Genomic DNA, 22,032 nt, shown 5'->3' on the forward strand with positions numbered 1-22,032 from the left:
AAAATATATTATTACTTAGATGGTCATCACAGTTTATAATAGGAGAAAATTAGGAAAAAAAGTCCAGATGTCTAACAATTAGGGATTAATTAATAAATCATGATACATCTACCCATGATACATCTTATAATAATCATGATACCTATGCCTCTACTAGTCAAAAGATTTTATAGAAAAATATGTAATGGCATTGAGGGGTGCCTGGGTGACTCAGTCAGTTAAGTGTCTGACTCTTGGTTTCGCTTAAAGTCATGATCTCATAGCTTGTGGGATTGAGCCCCTCATCTGGCTCTGTGCTTACAGCATGAAGTCTGCTTGGGATTCTCTCTCTCTCTCTCTCTCTCTCTCTCAAAATAAATAAACTTAAAAAAATAGTGTCTTTAAAAAAAAGAAAAATGAAAAATGAAAAATATGTAATGGCATTGAAAAATGTTCACAATAAAAATGAAAAAGTCATGTTAACAGTTTGTACATAATAACCTCATTAAAAAAAATAGCATATATATATTTGAAATATGGTTTTATTTTTATTTACTTACTCATTTATTTTTTGAGAGAGAGAGAGAGAGAGAGAGAGAGATGGGGGAGCACATGAGGGAGAGGGGCAGAAAAAGAGAGAGAGAATCTTAAGTAGGCTCCATGCTCAGCATGGAGCCAGACACAGGGCTCAATCCCACAACCCCAGGTTCATGACCTGAGCTGAATCAAGAGTCAGATGCTTAACAGTCTGAGCCTCCCAGTGACCCCCAAATAGCATGTATCTCTACAAAGAGGAAGAAAAATGGAAAGAAAATACACCAAAATATTTAATGGTTATATCTAGGTAGTATAACTGTGAGGGGAAGGCTTTTAATTTTCTTCTCTTTTATCAGCTAAATTTGCTGAAATGAGTATTATCACTTTGTCAAAAGAAGAAAGACTAAAACAAACTATTTTAAAATAACTGCAACCAGGGCGCCTGGGTGGCTCAGTCAGTTAAGCTTCTGGCTTTGGCTCAGGTCATGATCTCACAGTTTGTGGGTTTGAGCCTCGCGTTGGGCTCTGTGCTAACAACTAGCTCAGAACCTGGAGCCTGTTTTCCAATTCTGTGCCTCCCTCTCTCTGACCCTCCCTTGCTCATGCTGTCTCTCTCTCTCTCTCTCTCTCTCAAAAATAAATAAAACATAAAATAAAATAAAATAACTGCAACCTACCAATGTATGCTCCTTCTGTTAATTACATAGCTAGAAATAATTTTTTCTTTAAAATTTATGCTTTGAGGGGCACCTGGGTGGCTCAGTCAGTTAAGCAGCCGACTTCAGCTAAGGTCATGATCTCACAGTTCGTGGGATTGAGCCCCACATCAGACTCTGTGCTGAGAGCTCAGGGCCTGGAGCCTGCTTTGAATTCTGTGTCTCCCTCTCTCTCTCTGATCCTTCCCCGCTCACGCTCTGTGTCTCTCTCTCTAAAAAATGTTAAAAAAAATTTTTTTAATTAAAAAATAAATAAATAAAATTTATGCTTTGAATATTTTTGATAATCTAAATGTATTAGCTGCTTTTACTTCGTATAGTGAATTCTATATACATGGTATAATTAATTTTCTTCCTTTATCTATACACTCTCCCCATTTTAAGTTCACAGGCCTCTACACCTGCCTTAAATCTTAAATTTGGGACCAGAGAATCACCTTATTTTTTCCCATAAACCAGTATCTTTTGCCTTTGAATTTTAAGTTTTCCTGGCCCATGACCCTTTGAAAAGTCCAAAATCTATTTCTCCATTAGGTGGCAATATTGTTCTTAACAAAAGAAATCATACCTCTAGAATATGTACTAGTTAATTCATTTTGATTCAGGTTGTATACCTATACTTAAGATAGCTATTGTGAGAGTTCCTAAAAAGTTACCGGTCTTAAATTGATTCAATCTTCAGTATTTTCTTATTAAAAATGTTGATATTCCTTCTAGAAAATCTTAAGCCTTTTTGAGGAATTATTAATTATAAAGTATTTTGAGTATATATTATAATGATTTAATATACATATACATTATGAAAGGATTCTTCCCATCTAGTTATTAGAAAACTTGATATTCATTCAATTACAGTTTTTAAGTTTATTTATTTTGAGAGAGTATGCAAGCCGGAGAGGGGCAGAGAGAGAGAGAATCCCAAGCAGGCCCCACACTGTCAGCACGGAGCCTGTTGCGGGGCTTGAACTCACAAACAGTAAGAGCATGACCTGAACCAAAGCCAAGAGTGGGACGCTTAACCGGCTGCACCACCTAGGTGCCCCAGTCTTCAATTACAGTTTTAATGAAAAGACCCACTCAGCATTTAACAAAGATTTATCTTGTATTTGGATGAAAACAAAGGAACAATGATGTTCATGCCTCAAAGAATCTGTAATCTAGCAAGAAAGATAAGGCAAATAATAAATATGTCAGGATAAATCAGCTAAGTGCTATAAAAGAGATAAAAATGCTATGAAAACACACAAAGAGCAGTATTACTTTTTTTGCTAATAATCTTTCTTTTTTCCAGCTTTATGAGATAAAATTGACATATAAAATAGTATAACATAGAATATATAACATGGTATAAATAATAAGTAAATAAATAAAGCTAACACCTCCATATTGTCACATAATTACCATTTCTTGTTTGTAGTAAGAACATTTAAGATCTATTCTCTTAGCAACTTTCAAGTATATAATATAGGATTATTAGCTATCATCACCATACTGTACATTAGATTCCCTAGAATTTGTCAATCTTATAACTAGAAGTTTGTATCCTTTAACCAATATTTCCTTATATCCTCCTCCCTCGCAGCTTGGGTAACCTCTACTCTCCTGTTTCTCTGAGTTCAGCTCTTTTTTGGATTCTACATATAAGGGATGTCACATAATATTTATCTTTCTGATTTTTTTCGTTTAACATAAAACCCCCAAGTTTCATCCACGCTGTTACAAATGGAAGAAAACTAATACTTTTTTCTTAGAAAATTATTACTTTTATTTATTAAAAAAATTTTAATGTTTATTTTTGAGATAGGCAGAGAGACAGAGTATGAGTGGAGGAGGAGCAGAGAAAGAGGGAGACACAGAATCTGAAGCAGGCTCCAGGCTCTGATCTGTCAGTGTGGAGTTCAACACAGAGCTCAAACTCACAAGCTGTGAGATCATGACTTGAGCCGAAGTCAGACCGTAACCAACTGAGCCACCCAGGTGCCCCTAAAATTATTTCTTTTAAGCATGACTCCGGCAGGGCGCCTGGGTAGCTCAGTTGGTTAAGCGTCCAGCTTCCAGCTTCGGCTCAGGTCATGATCCCACGGTTCGTGGGTTCAAGTCCTGCATCAGGCTCAGTGCTGACAGCTAGCTCAGAGCCTGGAGCCTGCTTCAGATTCTGTGTCTTCCTCTCTCTCTGATACTCCCCTGCTCACGCTGTCTCTCTCTGTCTCTCAAAAATTAAAAAAAAATTTTTTTTAATTTAATATGACTCTGGGGAACAGCCTTATGGAGAATATGCACTTGAGCTGAGCCATTGAAGAATAGGCAAAATTTTAATGGACAAAGATCTATTGGGGGTGTATTCTGGATAAGAGAAACAGTGTGAACTATGTAAAAATGGCAGAAAAAGGGTGCCTGGGTGGTTTAGTTCATTAAGCATTCAATTCCTATCTCACAGTTTGTGAGACTGAGCCCCACACTGCACTCTGTGCTGACAGCGTGGAGCCTGCTTGAGATTCTTTCTCTCCCTCTCTCTCTGCCCCTGCACCATTTGCTCGCTCACTGTCTCTCTCAAAATAAATAAAAATAAACTTTAAAAAACATGGCAGAAAAGACTTCAGGGATGAGTAAATATCCAGTTTGGGTAGATTAAAGGGGGTGTGCATGAAGAAGTTAAAGGAGAAAATAATGTTTTGAAGTAGGTGTTGGGTCTTGACTTTGACACCAAGGTATCTGAACAATACTGGGTTTCCAACAGAGAAATACTAAAGAAGATTCTTTAGGGAGGCGATCAGAACATTTCTGTATTGGTGCATACCTTGGACTCTGGTGATGTGGTGGTTTTAAAATACATCCACAGCTTCTCTGATGGTCCTCCCTTCAAAGGATGGAACCTAATTCTCCATCCTTAGAATGTGGGCCAGAGTTAGGGATTCACTTCTAACTAATAGAATATGACAGAAGTAATGCTGTACAATTGCCAAGGCTAAGTCAAGAAAGGGATAGCTTCTGCCTGGCTTTCTTTGGGATTATTCACTTTGGGTAAAGTCATCATAAGGTCCATATGGGAAGATGCTGAGGCCTCCCAGTAATGACTAGTCCCAACCTGACAGCATGTTAGTTGGCACTTGGAAAGGTGTCTGGGTGGCTCAGTCTGTTAGGTGTCTGACTTACACTTAGGTCATGATCTCATGGCTCGTGAGTTCAAGCCCTGTGTCTGTGCTGTCAGCACAGAGCCTAGAGCCTGCTTCAAATTCTGTTTCCTTCTCTCTGCCTCTCCCCTGCTCTTGCTCTGTCTCTCAGTCTCTCAACAATAAATAAATGTTAAAAAGAAACTTTGGCACTTGGAAACAGATCCTGAAGCTCTAATCAAGCCTCTAGATGACTGCAGCCGTGGCTAAAACCTATACTGTAGCTTCATGAAAGACCCTAAGCCAGAACTTCCCAGTTAACCAGCTCCCAAATTTTTCCCCCCTAAGTAGACTCCATGCCCAACATGGGACTTGAACTCATGACCCTGAAATCAAGGGTCACATGCTCTATTGAGCCAGCCAGGTGGCTCCCAAATTCTTGACCCATGGAAATTATGCTCTTCTACCAGGTCTACAAGTTACCATGAAAGTCACTTAATATCTTTGTGTCTCAATTTTGCTCATCTATGGAATGGCTTAAATTGGCCGTAAAGTTTCTTTCAGCCCGAAGATTCTGTGAATTCCATGAAAGGATTTAATTTCAGAAGGTTGCTTTATATCACTCACTTAGCAAGTTTTATTATTAAGTACCAGTCTAGCAACTAGTGAGGAGTGACAAGGACATACACAAAAAGAGAGTCTGGACCCTTTTACTGTCCTCAGTTTACAAAATTAAAGAACAATACAAACATAGAATAACTGGAGAAGACAGTTATATAACTGCTATTTTAAGGACATTAGTGAGGTTTGTTGTTATTGTTTTGTTTTGTTTTTGAGAGAGTGTATGTGAGTGAGAGAGAGCAGGTGGGAGACGGGCAAAGAGAGAGGAAAAGAGAGAATCCCAAGCAGGCTCCTTGCTGTCAGCACAGAGCCCGATACAGGGATCCAAGATCAAATCAGATGCTTAATAGACTGAGCCCCCTGGTGCCCCTTAAGGACTTTAAAGGTCTGGAAACTCATAGGATGAGAGAGTTCCCCAGAAAATACTGCAAGGGAGCTTGTATAAGGATGAGCTACTGAAAGTAAGAATAATTTTAAAGTAACAGTTATAACCACAGTTGTAAAGCAACTGGTTATCAAGTTCACAAAGTCAGCCAGGCAGGGAGCTTTGGGGATAACTTTGCAATTATGACAGGAAGAGTTAAAACAGGTTCCTCCACATTCCTCCAATCTAATAAAGTGTCTTAGACTTTCACACTTTGCCTAAAATGTGCCAACTCATTTCCTTTGATTAGAGCTTTTAAGAGTACTCTATTTTGATTTTTAAAGCAATGTAATCATAACAAGTAAATATCAACAATTACTATGTTACTCCTCTTACCAGAGATCAGTAGGAATGAATGTGCTAAATATTTTACACACATTACATTATTTAATCCACAGAACATCTCTAAGAGGAGACAGGTGATATCATAGCCACGTTTTACAAGGAAGAATCTGAGACTTAGTGAAGTTAACAGACTATCCAAGGCCATACAGCTACCAGCTGCAGAGCCAGGACATGAAGTCCCTGATTTCAACCACTACATTATCTTTTCTGACATCCATTTCTCATACACCCTTTCAATTTGGTAGTTAGCTGGGTGGTAAACAGAAATAGGATGTAGGAACTTTGGTATCCCATCAAACCTTGTTCTTGTTAAATAGGGTTCTGGGAGCCCAAGGGGCATTTGAGAGGCATTGCATGCTTGGAGAGTACCATGACCAAGAATGAGAGGTACTAAAAGGACCTTAAATAAAACCAATTGCTATAATCATAATTTTAGCAGTAGTAATACTAGCAGCAGGATCAACAACAGCTGGTAATATTTACCACACAGTGCTAAGCATTTCATTTAGATTTTTTCAATGACCCTTTAAAGTTGGTACCATTATCCCCAGCTCCATGGTGATTTAAAAAAATTTTTTTTAGTTTTTCAACGTTTACTTATTTTTGAGAGAGAAAGACAGAGAACGAGCTGGGGAAGAGTAGAGAGAGGGAGACACAGTGAGCAGCACAGAGCCTGACAACATGGGACTTGAACTCACAAACCGTGAGATCATGCCCTGAACCAAAGTCGGACACTTAACCGACTGAGCCACCCTGGTGCCATCCCCCCCACCCCCCGCCCAGCTCCATGTTTTAGGTGAGGAAACCTAGCAAGATACCCAAATAGTGAAACCAGTGTTTATACTCTAGCAGTCTGACTTTAGAGCACCAACTTTCAGCCCCTCCACTATATGAAATAATGGTTATCTTAGGTGGTACTACTACTACTATTACTAATCATAGCAGCAGTATTTAATTGCACATTGGAGCAGTCTCATACCAAGAATTTTGCTAGCATGCTCTTAGGGTGTTGGTAGCTTGAAACTGGCTATAATAAAAGTATTTATACCAAGGAAACCAGCAAATGCTACAAATCAGGACTTCTGTTTGCAGGGCACTATTTGCCATTGTAAATGTAATTGTCACTTATATGACATAATGCTATTTTAAGCACTTTAAATATATGAACTCATTTAAATCCTTACAACCCTGTAAGCCTAGGACGAACTCTTACTATCTTTATTTTACAGATCAGGAAATCAAGGTATAGAAAGGTTAAGTAACTTGCCCAAAGTCACAAAGCTGATTTCTACTACTATGCCCAGCACTCATCTATGCCACTTACTACGTTATTATTAATGCAATAAAACGGTATTCTGAGCTGAGGGAATGGAAAGAGAAAAGCATAGCAAGGTTAGAGAAATTTTTGGAAAGTTTTCCTCATCCCACCTACCCTTACCCAGAGAACCTTCAAAAACGTTGTAAAATTATCATTCATCAGTCTAAACCTATTTTCTTTTAGGACTTTGCTACTTTGTTTACCCCTAATGTTTTCTAAGAACTGTAGTTTGTTTCTTACTGAAGTCACTCCAAAGGTTTAATTACTGATTAAAGCAGAAGGTGCGTTGGCTAAGATTTGGTGAAGTTACAAAGAAATCAATGCTTAGAAAAGTCTAACCAAGACTGTTTTGCAACCAGTAACACACTCATGGTGTCTTCTACCTTTTCTCAAATAATCTCTAAAATGTCAAAGGGAATCCTTTACCATCTCACAGGAGTAAATGTCCATGAAGGCTTTTGCACACATTAGTGTTGTGAGGGGTGCCTGGCTGGCTCAGTCAGTAGAGCACAGGACTCTCAATCTCAGAATCATGAGTTCAAGCCCCATGTTGGGCAAGGAGCATACTTAAAAAGAAAAAAAAAAAGTAGTATTGTGAAATATACTTTATTGTAGCACTCTGGAACCAAACCTGCAATATCTCTGAAGTATGCTTGTAGTTAATTCTAATTTTTATTTTTAGTTTTTATTTATTTTAAGAGAGACCGAGAAAGCATGAGTGAGGAAGAGACAGAGAGGAGAGAGATGAGAGAGGGAGAGGGAGAGAGAGAAAATCCCAGCAGGCCCCTCACTACTAGCAAGAGCCCCATGTGGGGCTTGGACCCATGAAGCCATGAGATCATGACCTGAGCCAAAACCAAAAGTCAGACGCTTTTAAGCAACTAAGCCACCCAGGTGCCCCTCTAATCTCTTATTTTTAAAGAAAGAAAGAAACTTACATCATGTAATTCTTTCTCCACCTGGATTTTTCTCTTCTGGAATTGTTTTATTGTTTTCAGCTCTGTCTGAATCATGCCAATTTCTCTGGCTTTTTGGCGGAACTTTCCTTCCAGCTCATTTATTTGCACAGTATACTTTTGTTCCTGTATGCAAAAACAAAACAAAACAGGTAGATGAGTCAGGAAAAAGAACAGAAGCCCCACAAAGTTGTGTTCCCTTGAAACCATGTGTCTATCTTCTTTGAAAAAATGTTCCCTTTTTATTTTTACATAAAGTTTTACTTTTTGTTAGACGATACCAAGTGCCTGGAATAAGACAAAAACTCTAGAAAGAAGGATGAGAAGACCAAACAAATCTTTAATTTGTAAGAAAGACAAATAACAGCCCTAACTCTAAATTAAAATTAGTAAGCTAAGAGATAAAGGAAGGGCCAGTATCTCTAATAAATCAAGAGAGAAAGAGAAGGTGGGGGGAAAAGCAGGAAGGAAAAAGGAGGAGGAGGAGGAGGGAGGACAGAAGAGGAGGAGAAGTAGAAAGGAAGGAAGAGAGGAGAAAAAAAGGAGGGAGAAAGAGGAAAAAAGGGGCAATAACAATTTAAAAAATGAGTTATCAAAAAGAAATGCAAATGAGCCTCAAACTTAAGAAAATGCTCAACCTAGCTCATAATAAGAGAAATACAAGTTGAAATCCACTGGAATACCCTTTCTCACCTACTGTGTTGACAAAAATCAGTTTGACAACATACTCTGGTATATTGTGAAGACATGGATAGTTTGATTTCTCAGAATATAACATGATTGATTTGATGTTGGAGCCACATATTTTACATAATTATATAATTATATAACTTTAAAATTACATAATTTTAGATAAATTACATCATTTTATATAATTAAGTAATTTTGAAAAGCAACTCCTAAAAAGCAAAAGCAAAATGTGTTCTTGAGTTGGTGGCATAATCACACAGAAATATATTATTTCAAATGGTAATGTAATTTGATCATAGTTCCCTATTGGTATATATCCTAAGGGGGAAAAGTGACCCCTAAAATCTTAAACTGTTTCCACTAATCTATGTTGGTATTAGTTATCTTGTGACTGTTGATGTAGTGAGATTTGAACCAATTACTCAATTATACTGATATCATTAATAACCAGAATTTCTGGTGAGAGAGAAAGGAGACTTGGATCAAGTAAAAACGCTGCACTCCTGCATCTGAATTTATATTTCCTACCTCTGTCCACTGAAAAGCCATTGAAAGGACACACTCAATAACACCACTACTACCAGATCATTTTCTACAAAAACAGTTTTGTTATTTCTTGAGCTTCTGCACAATCAAGTGTGTGAGCTTTAAGGTCACTGAGGTGCTCAGAGGGCCTATTCACTTACTCTTATTGTATCTTAAATATCTGAGTTTGCCAGAAACCTGACCACCCAGTAAGTAAAAGTATTAGTACCTAGATACTCACCAAGTTTTCCTTCTCCTCTTTGGCTTTTTCCTTTGTTTCATTCAATTGCTGTTTCAGTTGTTCAATCTGTAGAAGTTGGAAATACCATCAGGAAGGAGAAAACAATGCTCTGTGTCGTATCTTTATTAAGTAGCCTAGTTTTCAGATGATATTAAAACCAATAGGGTTCGAGAGGTAGATTACAGTGGAAAGAAGAGAAAATGAGGCATAATTCCATGCCCTTAACCTGCTATCACCTGTTTCCAAAACCTGGCTGTTGTAAGAATTGCCTGGGTAACTTTTTTTTAGTGTGGTAAAAACCACGTTATATTTACCATCTAAACAATTTTTAAGTATACTGTTCGGTAGTGTTGAATATATTCACATCATTGTGCAATGGATCTCTAGAACTTATTTCATCTTGCAAAACTGAAACTCTATATCATAAAACACTACTTTCTTCTACCAACCCCCCAGCGCTTTTGGCTTTTGATTGCTTCAGATACTTTGTATGAGTAGAATAATATAACTTGTTCTCTTGTGACTGGCTTATTTCACCTAGCATAATGCCCTTGAAAGTTCATCCATGTTGTAGCAGGTGACAGGATTTTCTTCTTTGTAAAAAAATTTTTAATGAAGATTTTTTTTACTTTTTTAAATTTACATCCAAGTTAGTTAGCATATAGTGCAGCAATGATTTCAGCAGTACATTACTTAATGGCCCTTACCCATTTTGCCCATCCCCCGTCCCACAACCCCTCCAGTAACCTTCTTTTCGTTCTCCATATTTAAGGAACTCTTATGTTTTGTCCTCCTCCCTGTTTTTATTTTATTTTTGCTTCTCTTCCCTAAGTTCATCTGTTCTGTGTCTTAAAGTGCTCATATGGGGGAAGCCATATATTTTTCTCTGACTACTTTTGCTTAGCATAATACCCTCTAGTTCCACCCACATAGTTGCAAATGGCAAGATTTCATTCTTTTTGATTGCCAAGTAATACTCCATTGTATACGTATACCACATCTTCTTTATTCATTCATCCATTGATGAACATTTGGGCTCTTTCCCTACTTTGGCTACTGTTGATAGTGTTGCTATAAACACTGGGGTGCATGTGCCCCTTCAAAACAGCATACCTGTATCCCTTGGATAAATATCTAGTAGCGGAATTGCTGGGTTGTAGGGTAGTTCTATTTTTAATTTTTTTTGGGAATCTCCATACTGTTTTCCATAGTGGCTGCTCCAGTTTGCATTCCCACCAGCAGTGTAAAAGAGGTCCTCTTTCTCTGCATCCTCACCAACATCTATTGTTGCCTGAGTTGTTAATGTTGGCCATTCTGACAGGTGTGAGGTGGTATCTCATTGTGGTTTTGATTTGTATTTCCCTAATAAGTGATGTAGAGAATTAAAAACATTTTTTTAACTTTATTTTTGAGAGAGAGAAAGACCACAAGTAGGGGAGGGGAAGATAAAGAGGGAGACACAGAATCCAAAGAGGTCTTTGGTTTTGGAATCAAGGTAATGCTGGCTTCATAGAAAGAGTTTGGAAGTTTTCCTTCCATTTCAATTTTTTGGAACAGCTTCAAGGGAACAGGTGTTAACTCTTCCTTAAATGCTTGGTAGAATTCCCCTGGAAAGCCATGTGGCCCTGGACTCTTGTCTTTTGGGAGATTTTCTTCTTTTTAAAATCTGCACAATATTGTGTTGTATGTGTATATTCATTTTCTTTATCCATTCATCTGTCAGTGGACATTTGGGTTGCTTCCACCGCTTGACTGTGAATAGTATTTCAGTGAACAGGGGTGTGCAAATATCTTTTCAAGATCGTGCTTTAAATTCTTTTGGAAATACACCCAAAAGCGGATTCCTGGATCATGTGGTAATTCTAGTTTTAATTTTTTGAGGAACCTACATACTCTTTTCCATAATGGCTGCATCATTTTACATTCCCACCAACAATGCACAAGGGCTCCAATTTCTCTGCATCCTTCCCAATGTTTGTTATTTTCTATTTTTCTGATAGTAGCCATCTCAGTCGGTGTGAGGTAATATCTCACTGTAGTTTTGATTTACATTTCTCTTATCTGGGTAACTTTTTTGAAACAAGTTTCAAGAGTACAAAGAGTTCTCATATAGCTTTCACCTAATTTTGCCCATTTGCTTTCCCGCTCTATGTATGTATACACAGATCTATCTAAAATATGAGTATATAGGTGATACACATTTTTTTTTCTGGACCATGTGAGAATAAGTTTAAGACTTTACCCCTAAGTACTTTGGAATGTATTTCCTAAGAAAAAGGACATTCTTTTAACTAATTAATCAATTAAGTAGGGGTGAGGAGCATAGGGAGAGGAAAAGAGAGAACCTTAAGCAGATTCCACATGGGGCTGATCAGATCATGACCTGTGCTGAAATCAAGAGTCAGACGCCATGCAGTTGCCCCCAAATTCTATTAGAAGCACAGTACTCAAAATCAGAAAATTTAACATTCATTTACTATTATTTGATCTATAGTCTGTATTCAGATTTTGCCAATTGTCCCAGTAGTGTCCTTTATTGCAACTTTTCTTTTTTTGTCCAGGATATAATTCTTGATTATGCATTACATTCCGTTGCCATGTATACTAGTCTCCTTTAATCTGGAACAGTTTCTCAGTGTTTGTATTTTATGGTATCAACAGTTTTGAAGACTATCAGCCAGGGCTGGGGCTACCTGAAGTTTCCCCATGAGGAGATTCAGGTTATACATTTTTGGCAGGCATACACTGTCTAGGTGATGTATTCTTTTCAGTGCATTACATCATGAAGTGATTGATGTTAATTTTATTCAATTGGTTAAGATTGTGTCTGTTAGGTTTTTCCTTTAAAATTTTTAAAAGTTATGGGGGCACCTGCATGGCTCAGTTGGTTAAGCATCGGACTTTGGCTCAGGTCATGATCTTGCAGCTCCTGAGTTTGAGCACTGCATTGGGTTCTGTGCTGACCGCTCAGAGCTTCCTTCGGATACTGTCTCCCTCTCTCTGTCCCTCTCCTGCTCGTGCACATGTGTGCTATCAAAGAATAAAGAAACATTAAAAAATAAATAAAAATAGCATTTTTACAAAGTTACAATTTTTCCTTTTGTAATTAATTTACAAATTAAGGAAATATATTTTGAGATTATTACAAAGTTACACTTTTTCCTTTTGTAATTAATTTGCAAATTAAGGAAAGATATTTTGAGACGATGAAAATATCCTTCTGCTCATCAAACTTTCACCACTAGTTTTAGCATCCACTGATGATTCTTCATGGGATCAATTAATTCCATGGCACCAAATACTGCCTTTTTTAAATTCCACCATTCTTTGAAAATGTAGTATTTTACTATACTCTCCTATAAGGAAAAGCTTTTCCTTCTCCCTTATTTAGTAATGTATGTTTTTATTAGCAGCATGTAGTCATGGACATATTTTATTCAATGGATTATAGTGTTTTACTGTCATTGTTTATTTTTTTTTAACTTTTAAAATATTTATCCATTGTTTTTTCTTAATGTTTTATTTATTTTTGAGAGAGAGAGGGAGAGAGAGAGAGAGAGAGAGACTGTGAGCAGGGGAAGGTCAGAGATAGGGACACCCAGAATACGAAGACAGGCTCCAGGCTCTGAGCTAGCTGTCAGCACAGAGCCCGACGCAGGGCTCAAACCCACAAACCGTGAGATCATGACCTGAGCTGACGCCGGATGCTTAACCGACTGAGTCATCCAGACACTCCTGTCATTGTTTATTTTGATTGTCTCAGATTTGGCCAGTGGGAACCCCTTCAAACTAGTACCTGTGCCCTTTAATTTTTTTTTTAAATGATTTTATTTTTAAGTAATCTCCAATGTTGGGCTTGAACTCACATGAGATCAAAAGTCACAACCCCAAGATCAAAAATCACATGCTACACTGACTGAGCCAGCCAGGTACCCACCGTTAATTTTTTTTTTTTTTACCTACTTTATTACACAGATATTCCAGGCTCATCTTTTACTTTCCCTGCTTCAATCTTGGAATCAATCATTTGTCCAAAGATGCTAGTATGTTTTAGTAGGAAACCTGAGTAGCTTATTTATTCTTAAAGTTTGTTTTGAGAGAGAGAGAGAGAGAGAGAGAGAGAGAGAGAGAGAGAGAATCCCAAACAGATTCTGCACTGTAATCACAAAGCCCAACATGGGACTCAAAATCACAAACTGAGATCATGACCTGAGCCAAAACCAAGAGTTGGGTACTTAACTGACTGAGCCACTTCGGCACCCCCTGAATACCATTTTAAACTAAAAACCCTTTAACATGGTTATAGAATCAGAGGATACATAAGTGAAATATTGTTGTAATTAAGACTAGCTTAAGGAAAACCTAAGATGTGGGGAGCCAGAAAAACGGAGATTAGCCGCCTATATGTAGGGAAGCACCACTCCCTGTCAGGAGAAGCCAGAAGATCAAAGATTAACCGCCCGCAGGCAGGGTAGTATCAGCCCCTGAGGCGCTGTGTTAAAAACCCTGGTTTGGTTCCTCTTTTACTCCAGCCTTAATCCCTTAACCCTGTTTCCTAGCAACCCACCTAGGTCAGCTGCCTTGTTTTCCCGCCTGGAAACCTTTATAAGATACGGTGTTTTCTCAAAGAAGAAGAAGGGGCTTGATCAGAAACCTTGTGTTGCCTCCTCTCTCTGCGTCTCCCTCCTGCCCTATTTCTCTCTCCCTCCCTCAGGAACCAACCCGCAAGGATTGACCGCCTCGCCGGCAGGGGCGGACTAGACACTAAGAATTCTAAAAGATAAATTGAGACAGTTCTAAGTCATATAGGACTGGTGAGAAATATAATGAGATTTATTTTGTTATTGAACAAAGCTTTAAATACAAAAACACACTCTTAAGGAAAATCTAATTTTGTTCAAGATATGTTTCCAAAACACATTTCTTTTTGTTGTTACTTGAGAGAGACAGAGCATGAGCAGGGGACCAACAGAGAGAGGAAGGGAGAGAATCCCAAGCATACCCCATATTCAGCACAGAGCCTGATGCGGGGCTCCATCCCACAACTTTGAGATCACAACCTGAGCCCACACTGAGAGTTGTTTGCTCAACCCACCAAGCCACCGAGGCACCCCTCATTTCTATTATTTCTATAATTAACATGAAATAAGACTATAGGGGCACCTGGGTGGCTCACTTGATTAAGCATCTGACTTAGGTCATGATCTCCTGGTTCCTGAGTTGGAGCCCTGAGTCAGGCTCTGTGCTGATAGCTCAGAGTGTAGAGCCTGCTTCTGATTCTGTGTCTCCCTTTCTCTCTGCCCTTCCCCTGCTCGCACTCTGTCTCTCTGTCTCGGGAAAATAAACATTAAAAAAAATGTATACAGTTTATATAAAGTTTAATAACACATATCTAGGATATAGCAGAACAAGTAACGAAACTATAGAAGAGCTATTTAACTAGGATATATTGAATGTACTTTATGTCTTCCTCCCAAGGTAGTCTCTTTGGTTTTAATAGTCATCCATAATTGTGAGAAAATTATTTGCTATGACCAGATGCTGACCTCTGATCCACAAAGGCATATGAAAATCAGGAAATATAAATGATACTCATAAATCAATACCAATAAGCTAATTCAAGCCACAAAGCTTCTATGTAATGAATTTGGAAATTTATTTTACCTAAAAACTTATTTTAGAATAATACCTTATAGAAGACAATTTTAATAATACCTACTATTGAAAGAGTAATTTTAAAAATGGAAGTTGCCTAGGAAGGAAGGTAAAAAAAAAACAGTAATGCATAAAAATTACTTTAATAAAATATATAAAATCAAGACAAAAGTTCAGTAGTCTGATTTCTGTATTATGCTTTCACTATCATCTTTAACTTAGTTTTGATTGCTATTCACTTTTTCAAAGTATCAGCATACTCACAAGCCATTCATTCATGCATACAAAAATATTTTAATAAGTGTCTACTATTTACTAGGTCTACACTACATGCTGGAGGTGTAGAATTAAAACAAAACAAAAAAAAAGCCCTCAAATTCTTTACTTCTGTGAGGTTTCATTCTAATCAGGAAAAAGAGACAATAAACAAATATATAAATATCACAAATATGACAGACGATAGTATTACAGAGAAAATAAAACAAGGGAGGTGGTTTCCAACTTTAATGGACTAGTGAGGAAAGGTTTCACTGAAAAGGTGGAATTTGAAAAAGTTATGGATTCATGAATTTGTATGTCATCCTTATGTTGGAGCCCAGCTTTGCATCTTACCAGCATTGGTTCCAATGTGTACTGAAGCAAATGCATAAACAATAAAGACTGAGTGAAGGATCATATAAAAGATGCTTAAATGACTAATAATCAGGAAAATATAAATTAAAACAAGATACCTTTTTATACCTGTAAAATTGAGCAAAAACTAAGTAAAATATCAAGTGTTGACAAAAATGTGGTCAAATAGGACCTCACTCTAATACATCACTTGTGACAGCATAAATTGGTATAATCCCTTTGGAGCTCAATTTAAACTCAAGTTGAAACAATGCATAACCTCATAATGTAGTAATTTAACTTCTAAGTGTTTACTCTAAAGAAACTCTCCATCATGGACACAAGGAGACATCCACAAGAATATTCACTGAAGGTTTATTTGTAATAATGAAAAAATGAGAGTCTGACTCACAGCGGGTAAGGATAAATAAGTTTTGGTTTATTTATGTGCTAGAATATTACAAAGCAGGTAAGAATGAAAGAAAAAATAAAGCATGCTCATTATAAATTTGTATTTTTTAAAAACTTTTTCAATGTTTATTTATTTTTGAGAGAGAGAGAGACAGAGCATGAACAGGGGAGGGGCAGAGAGAGAAGGAAACACAGAATCCGAAGCATGCGCCAGGCTCTGAGCCTAAAGTGGGGCTTGAACTCACAAACTGCAAGATCATGACTCGAGCTTAAGTCAGATGCTTAACCACTTAGGTGCCCCAATATAAATTTTTAAAAAATGAACTGAATCATGTGATCTTAACAAATATACCACAAAAACACAATGTTGAGTAAAAAGAAATAAGTTGAGAATGTATGATAAACTACAAAACCATACATGGTAATGAGCACACCATCCTCAGCATGGTAGAAATTCTCTTGGGTCTCCATGGGGCTCATAGAGGCAAATGGGAAAATGAACAATTTGGAATTACACCTAAATTCCACTTTAACATCCCCTAGCTGTGTGATTTTGGGCAAGTTACCTTTCTGAGAGTCAATTTGTAAATGAGAATGACAATATTGTAGCTACATGGAGTTATTAAAAGTCCTTAATGAGATAAAAGAGGCAAATTTCCTAACATAGTGCCTGGCATAAAATAGGGGCTCCAAAATATCGGTTCCTTTTCCTTTTCCTTTTAGATCTAAAATAATAGCTTTACCCTCAACACTGAGAGTAAAGAAAGATAAATTCAAGATTCAACTGGATAAAAAAAGGAGATTCAATTTGCTGGGTTCATAATCATGTGATCATGGATTATCAGTAAATTCCTCTACAAATCATTAAAAGTATTTATCAATATAAAAACACATAGGTCATATGTTCTTCTTAAAATAAAACGGATCATAATGTTCCCTTATGATCATCAATCTTTGTTTCAGACAGGCAAACAACGGGACAAGGGCTGAAAATAAAAACAATCAATTCTAACAGTAATGTCACTTTGAAATAGCATCCTGCTTCAAGTTTAACAGAAGTAGTTATTGAGGCTCAGGAGGATTTCTACCTACGTACCATATTATCTTTCTCCTGATCCTGCTGCTTCAGGTAACTTAATACAGACATTGTGTCTTTCTCCATTTTATACTGCTGTTTCTTTAAGTCCTCATTACTTTTTGCCAGTCTCCGGGAAGTATCACGATACTCAATCCTAGAGAGTTCTGTGACTTCCAGCCTGGCCTCCCAGAGGGAGGCATTGGCCTTGGCTCTGACCACTGCAGATTCATCAGCTTTTATTATTATCTTCCTGCATGGGAAGAGGACATTGTGAGCATATAACAATTACTCTACTATATTAGAATTATACCTTTCTCTTTATTATTTTGTTTTGCTTGGCATTGCCTGGCACATATGAGCAAATATTGTTGGATAAATGAGTTAATAGGAAATACATATTTACTTGATAAGGGAGTTAATTGGGTGATTCTTCTTGAACAAGGGGAGCTTTGGAGCATAACTCTACTGGAAAAACAAAGAGGAAAGACATGGTAAGTCAAATTCATTTCATAAATCTTTCACATCTTTTCATTTACTTAAATATTCTTTTAACTTTTATTATTGAGAGAGAGAAAGCACAAGCTGGAGAGGGGCAGAGAAGAGAGGGGGACACAGAATCTGAAGCAGGCTTTAGGCTCTGAGCTGTCAGCACAGAGCCTGATGCAGGGTTCGAACCCACAGACCTGAGCCGAAGTCAGACACCTAACCGATTGAACCACCCAGGCACCCCTAAAAAAAATTTTTTTAAGTTTATTTTGAGAGAGACAGAGACAGTGTGAGTGGGGGAGTGGCAGAGAGAGAGTGAGAACTCATGAACTATGAGATCTTGACCTAAGCTGAAACCAAGAATCAGTTGCTTAACTGACTGAACCACCCAGGTACCCAGTTTTAGACCTTGGTTCTTGCTACTGCAAATCCACTACCTTAGTTCCCCTTCCATATGATGAAACGTTCATGGTATAACTGTAACTTTATGACCCCTGTTCTGTAATCTTCCACCCACCGAAACCTAGTTTTGGTTTTGTTGTAGGTTGTTTTTTGGGGGGATTTTCTGGCTAGACCTTTGACAAAAGATCAAGACACTAGAACAAGTCTGTTAAAAATACTTTTATCAGCTGGTGCCACGTGCACTGGGCTTCAAGGATGGCTGAGAAACAAACCATAATCATTATACAGAGGTAAAGAGGAAATTTAAAAATAATAATAAAGTATGGCTTCAAGATTAAAGTGATCAAAGGAGAGTTTACTTTCAGGTAAAGATTTGTTGTACAAGGATTAACAAAACAATATCCCTTATATATAGTAGGCACTGGATACATAAATATTCAGATAATAAGTAAGACTTCACCTGGGGGCGTGTGGGTGGCTCAGTTGGTTAACCGTCTGACTCCTGATTTCAGCTCAGATCATGATTTCATGGTTCGTGGCTTCAAACCCTGCAATGGGCTCTGCTCCGACCAAGTGCAGAGATTTGAGATTCTCTCTCTCACACCCTCTCTTAATCTCTTCCCAACTTGTATGCACACACAAACTCTCTCAAAATAAACTTAAAAATTTTTTTCACCTGTACTTGAACTTTAAATATTTTCACCTATAGGTATGTGTGGACCTTTATTATCACCCTCCATCCCTTTTCAGTCCCACTGTTCTCTTCAAATGAAGGCCAGCCCTACCTCCAGCTCCCTAGCTTGTTATAGCTTTGACCTCCCTTTCCAGCATGATTTAGGCAGTAGTGATAGACTGCCTTGCTCTAATCATCCAGTTGCTTCCTGAAGGTTATACAGTCTAAGCTGCGCAGAACAGTTGATGCAGATAGCATTTCTCATAAGAGAACCACTAATACTGACTGTAAAAATAAAGCAGGGTTTCTCAAACTATGAGTCATGGAAAAATCCAAGGAATAAGTCATCTGTTACCCTCAATGTTCCTCATTGCTGATAGATGTATTGTAGATGCATGGTCAAAAATAGAAAACATGGACTAGTGAGTTCCAAGAATTTGAGAATGAGATAAGTCCTTGGCACTTCTATTTAAAATTTTTTTTTAATGTTTATTTTTGAGTGAGACACAGAGCACAAGACGGGGAGAGGCAGAGAGGGAGGGAGACACAGAATCTGAAGCAGCTCCAGGCTCTGAGCTGTCAGCACAGAGCCCAATGTAGGGCTTGAACTCAAGGACTGCAAGATCATGACCTGAGCTGAAGTTAGATGCTTAACCAACAACCACCCAGGTGTCCCTATTTTTAATCTTTTAAGTTTTATTTGAGAGAGAGAGAGAGAGAGAGAGAACACGTATGCGTGTATGAGCAGTGGTGAGGGACAGAGGGAGAAAATCTTAAGCAGGCTTCACACTCAGCAAGGAGCATGATGTGGGGCTAGAACTTACGACCCTGGAATCATGACCTAAGCCAAAATCAAAAGTTGACTCTCAACCAACTGAGCCACCCAGGTATCCCATCTCTTGGCATTTAAAGAAAAAGGGGGAGGGGGAGCGCCTGGGTGGCTCAGTTGGTTAAGCATCCAACTTCGGCTCAGGTCATGATTTCACAGTTGGTTGAGTTCAAATCCCGAGTCAGGCTCTGTGCTGGCAGCTCAGAGCCTGGAGCCTGTTTCAGATTCTGTGTCTCCCTCTCTCTCTGCTCCTCCCCCATTCATGCTCTGTCTCTGTCTGTCTCTCTCTCTCTCAAAAATAACAAACCTAAAAAAAGAGTACTAGACTATGTGCAATTATGTACAGTGGAAAAAACACTATAGAAGAATACTTATATTAATACATGGAGTGGGGGAGCTACAAATATGTACAGTGGACTATCATTTTATAAAGAAGAAAAAGAAAATCCCCAAATGATAGTAGTGGTTATCTTTGGATAATGTGATTACAGGTGATTTTTGTTTTCTGCCTTGACTATCCACATTCCCTAAACTTTCTGTATTGAGTACGTATTACTCTTAAACAAATTACTTTATAAACTTTACAAGTTTGGGGGATTCCCTTATGGTCCCATACATAGTGATGCTGGATGCCAAGCATGATTCCAACGAACCACTAGAGTCACTCAACAGGTCTAGTGGCAATCCAGCAGCAACCCCCAGCCTGCAGAGTTAGGTGATAAGAGCAATGCATTCTTCAGGCATTCTGATCAGTTTGGGGAAATCTGAACAATTACCCAATTTGGTCAAATCATTTAGGTTTTCCTTTAGAACCAAAAGGAATCCTTCAAAAGGCCCAAAGAACTACTTCAATCACCCAGAGATTCTCTAGCTGTTCAAGATATTCTCAATAACAAAGCAGAGATCTTTCAGGCTAGGGGCAAAAAACAAAACGAACAAACTAACAAAAACACCCCAAAACCAAAACCAAAACCAAACCAAACCAAGCCAACAAACCCAGAGCATAGCTCCTGTGGAAAAAAGAGAAGATTCAAGTTGAAGTGTACACAAGCAGACACCTTAATTTATTTAACAAATAAAAAACATCCACTATGTTTCAGGCTTTCTGCTAGGTACTGGAGATGTGGTGAGTGATGCTTAGTGCCTATTCTAGAGACGCTTATAGTCTTTTATTTTTCTTCATTTTTTAAAGTTTATTTATTTTGAGGGAACGTGGGAGTAGGGGAGGGACAGAGACAGAGGGAGAAAGAGAGAATCCTGAATGGGCTCCCCACTGTCAGCATGACCTGAGCCAGTCAAACACTTAACTGAGCCACCCAGCGGTCCCAGGAGAAGCTTACAGTCTTGAGCAGGGGTTCCCAGTGGTGGCACTCCTGACATCCTGAGTCAAATGATTCTTTGTTTGGGGTGCAGGAGGGGGCTGTCCTGTGCACTGCAGGATGTTTAACAGTATCCTTGGTCTCTACCCACTAGATGCTGATAGCACACAAAAAATCCCTAGATGTGACAACCAAAAATGTCTCTAGATAGTGCCAAATGTCCCCTGGGAGCCAAATTCACCCCTAGTTGAGAACCGCTGTTCTTGAGCAGTACTGTCCAATAGAAGCTTCTGTGGTGATGTAAATGTACTATACCTAGGCTGTCCCAGTAGAGTCAGCAGTAGTCTACTGAGCATATAAAACATAGCCAATAAAGGATCCGAATTTATTTTAATTAATTTTAGTTTAGTAGCCACACATGGCTGATCACTACCCTAACATAAGACGCTGGTATAGAGGACATTCAATACACCAAGAAATGTTATCCTGACCTTTGACCTTCACTTCTAGTGTCAGAATCCTTCTTCCTCATTCCCAGATCTTTTTCTCTCCACTAGCATCCATCTATTTCATTTGGTCTTCTACTCTTTGGGATTCTCTCTGCCTCCACCATTAATGTATTACTCATAGGCAGGGGCTGTACCTAAATTATTCAGGGTCTCAAATCTCACATTCCATTGTCTAGGTTGGAGGAGTACGATTTCGCATGTGTTTGGGGGGAATTTCTGAACAATGAGGGCAGTCCTTTTCAGAAGCGGAGAGAGCAAGAGGAGGGCGGTTAGCCAGCTGGCCAGCCCCAGCGTGCTCCCAGCTCCAAATCTGCGGAGGGTAGGCCCAGGGAGAGGGAATCCCGGGTAGCTTCTCCTTACTTCTTGTCTTTGCCTTTGTTGCGGCCTTTCTTTTTGTCCTTTCCTTTAGACGGCATCTTGGCTTCACCAGGCACCCCACTGTAGTCGACGTTTTTCGCCCGCCGCCCGACCGGCTCCGTTTCTAAGGAAACCAGCAAGCCAAGAGGGTAACGTTCCACCGCAGCCGTTGCCAGGCGCGCGGAGAGCGCACGCGCCCGTGACGTAGCCCCGCCGCCGCCGGCCGCCGCCGGCCGCCG

General features: G+C 38.6%; 1 protein-coding gene across 2 annotated transcripts in view; it reads right to left on the bottom strand.

The window, feature by feature from the left end:
* The window catches only part of BBOF1 (basal body orientation factor 1), a 36,715-nt gene extending 14,740 nt beyond the window's left edge, over positions 1-21,975 (bottom strand). The window contains exons 1-5 of one of the 2 annotated variants that reach the window (XM_029951199.1): positions 21,797-21,975; positions 17,622-17,683; positions 17,237-17,468; positions 9,463-9,528; positions 7,989-8,132 (exon numbers count right to left, since the gene is read on the bottom strand). In XM_029951199.1, coding sequence (XP_029807059.1) covers positions 7,989-8,132; positions 9,463-9,528; positions 17,237-17,302 — 276 coding nt within the window. In that variant the 5' untranslated portion in view covers positions 17,303-17,468; positions 17,622-17,683; positions 21,797-21,975. The remainder of the gene's footprint in view (positions 1-7,988; positions 8,133-9,462; positions 9,529-17,236; positions 17,469-17,621; positions 17,684-21,796) is intronic. The other variant, XM_029951197.1, reaches the window with a different exon arrangement.
* Positions 21,976-22,032: the final 57 nt, after the last annotated feature.

Source organism: Suricata suricatta, chromosome 9 (genome assembly GCF_006229205.1).
Source record: "Suricata suricatta isolate VVHF042 chromosome 9, meerkat_22Aug2017_6uvM2_HiC, whole genome shotgun sequence".
NCBI classification, from domain to species: domain Eukaryota; kingdom Metazoa; phylum Chordata; class Mammalia; order Carnivora; family Herpestidae; genus Suricata; species Suricata suricatta.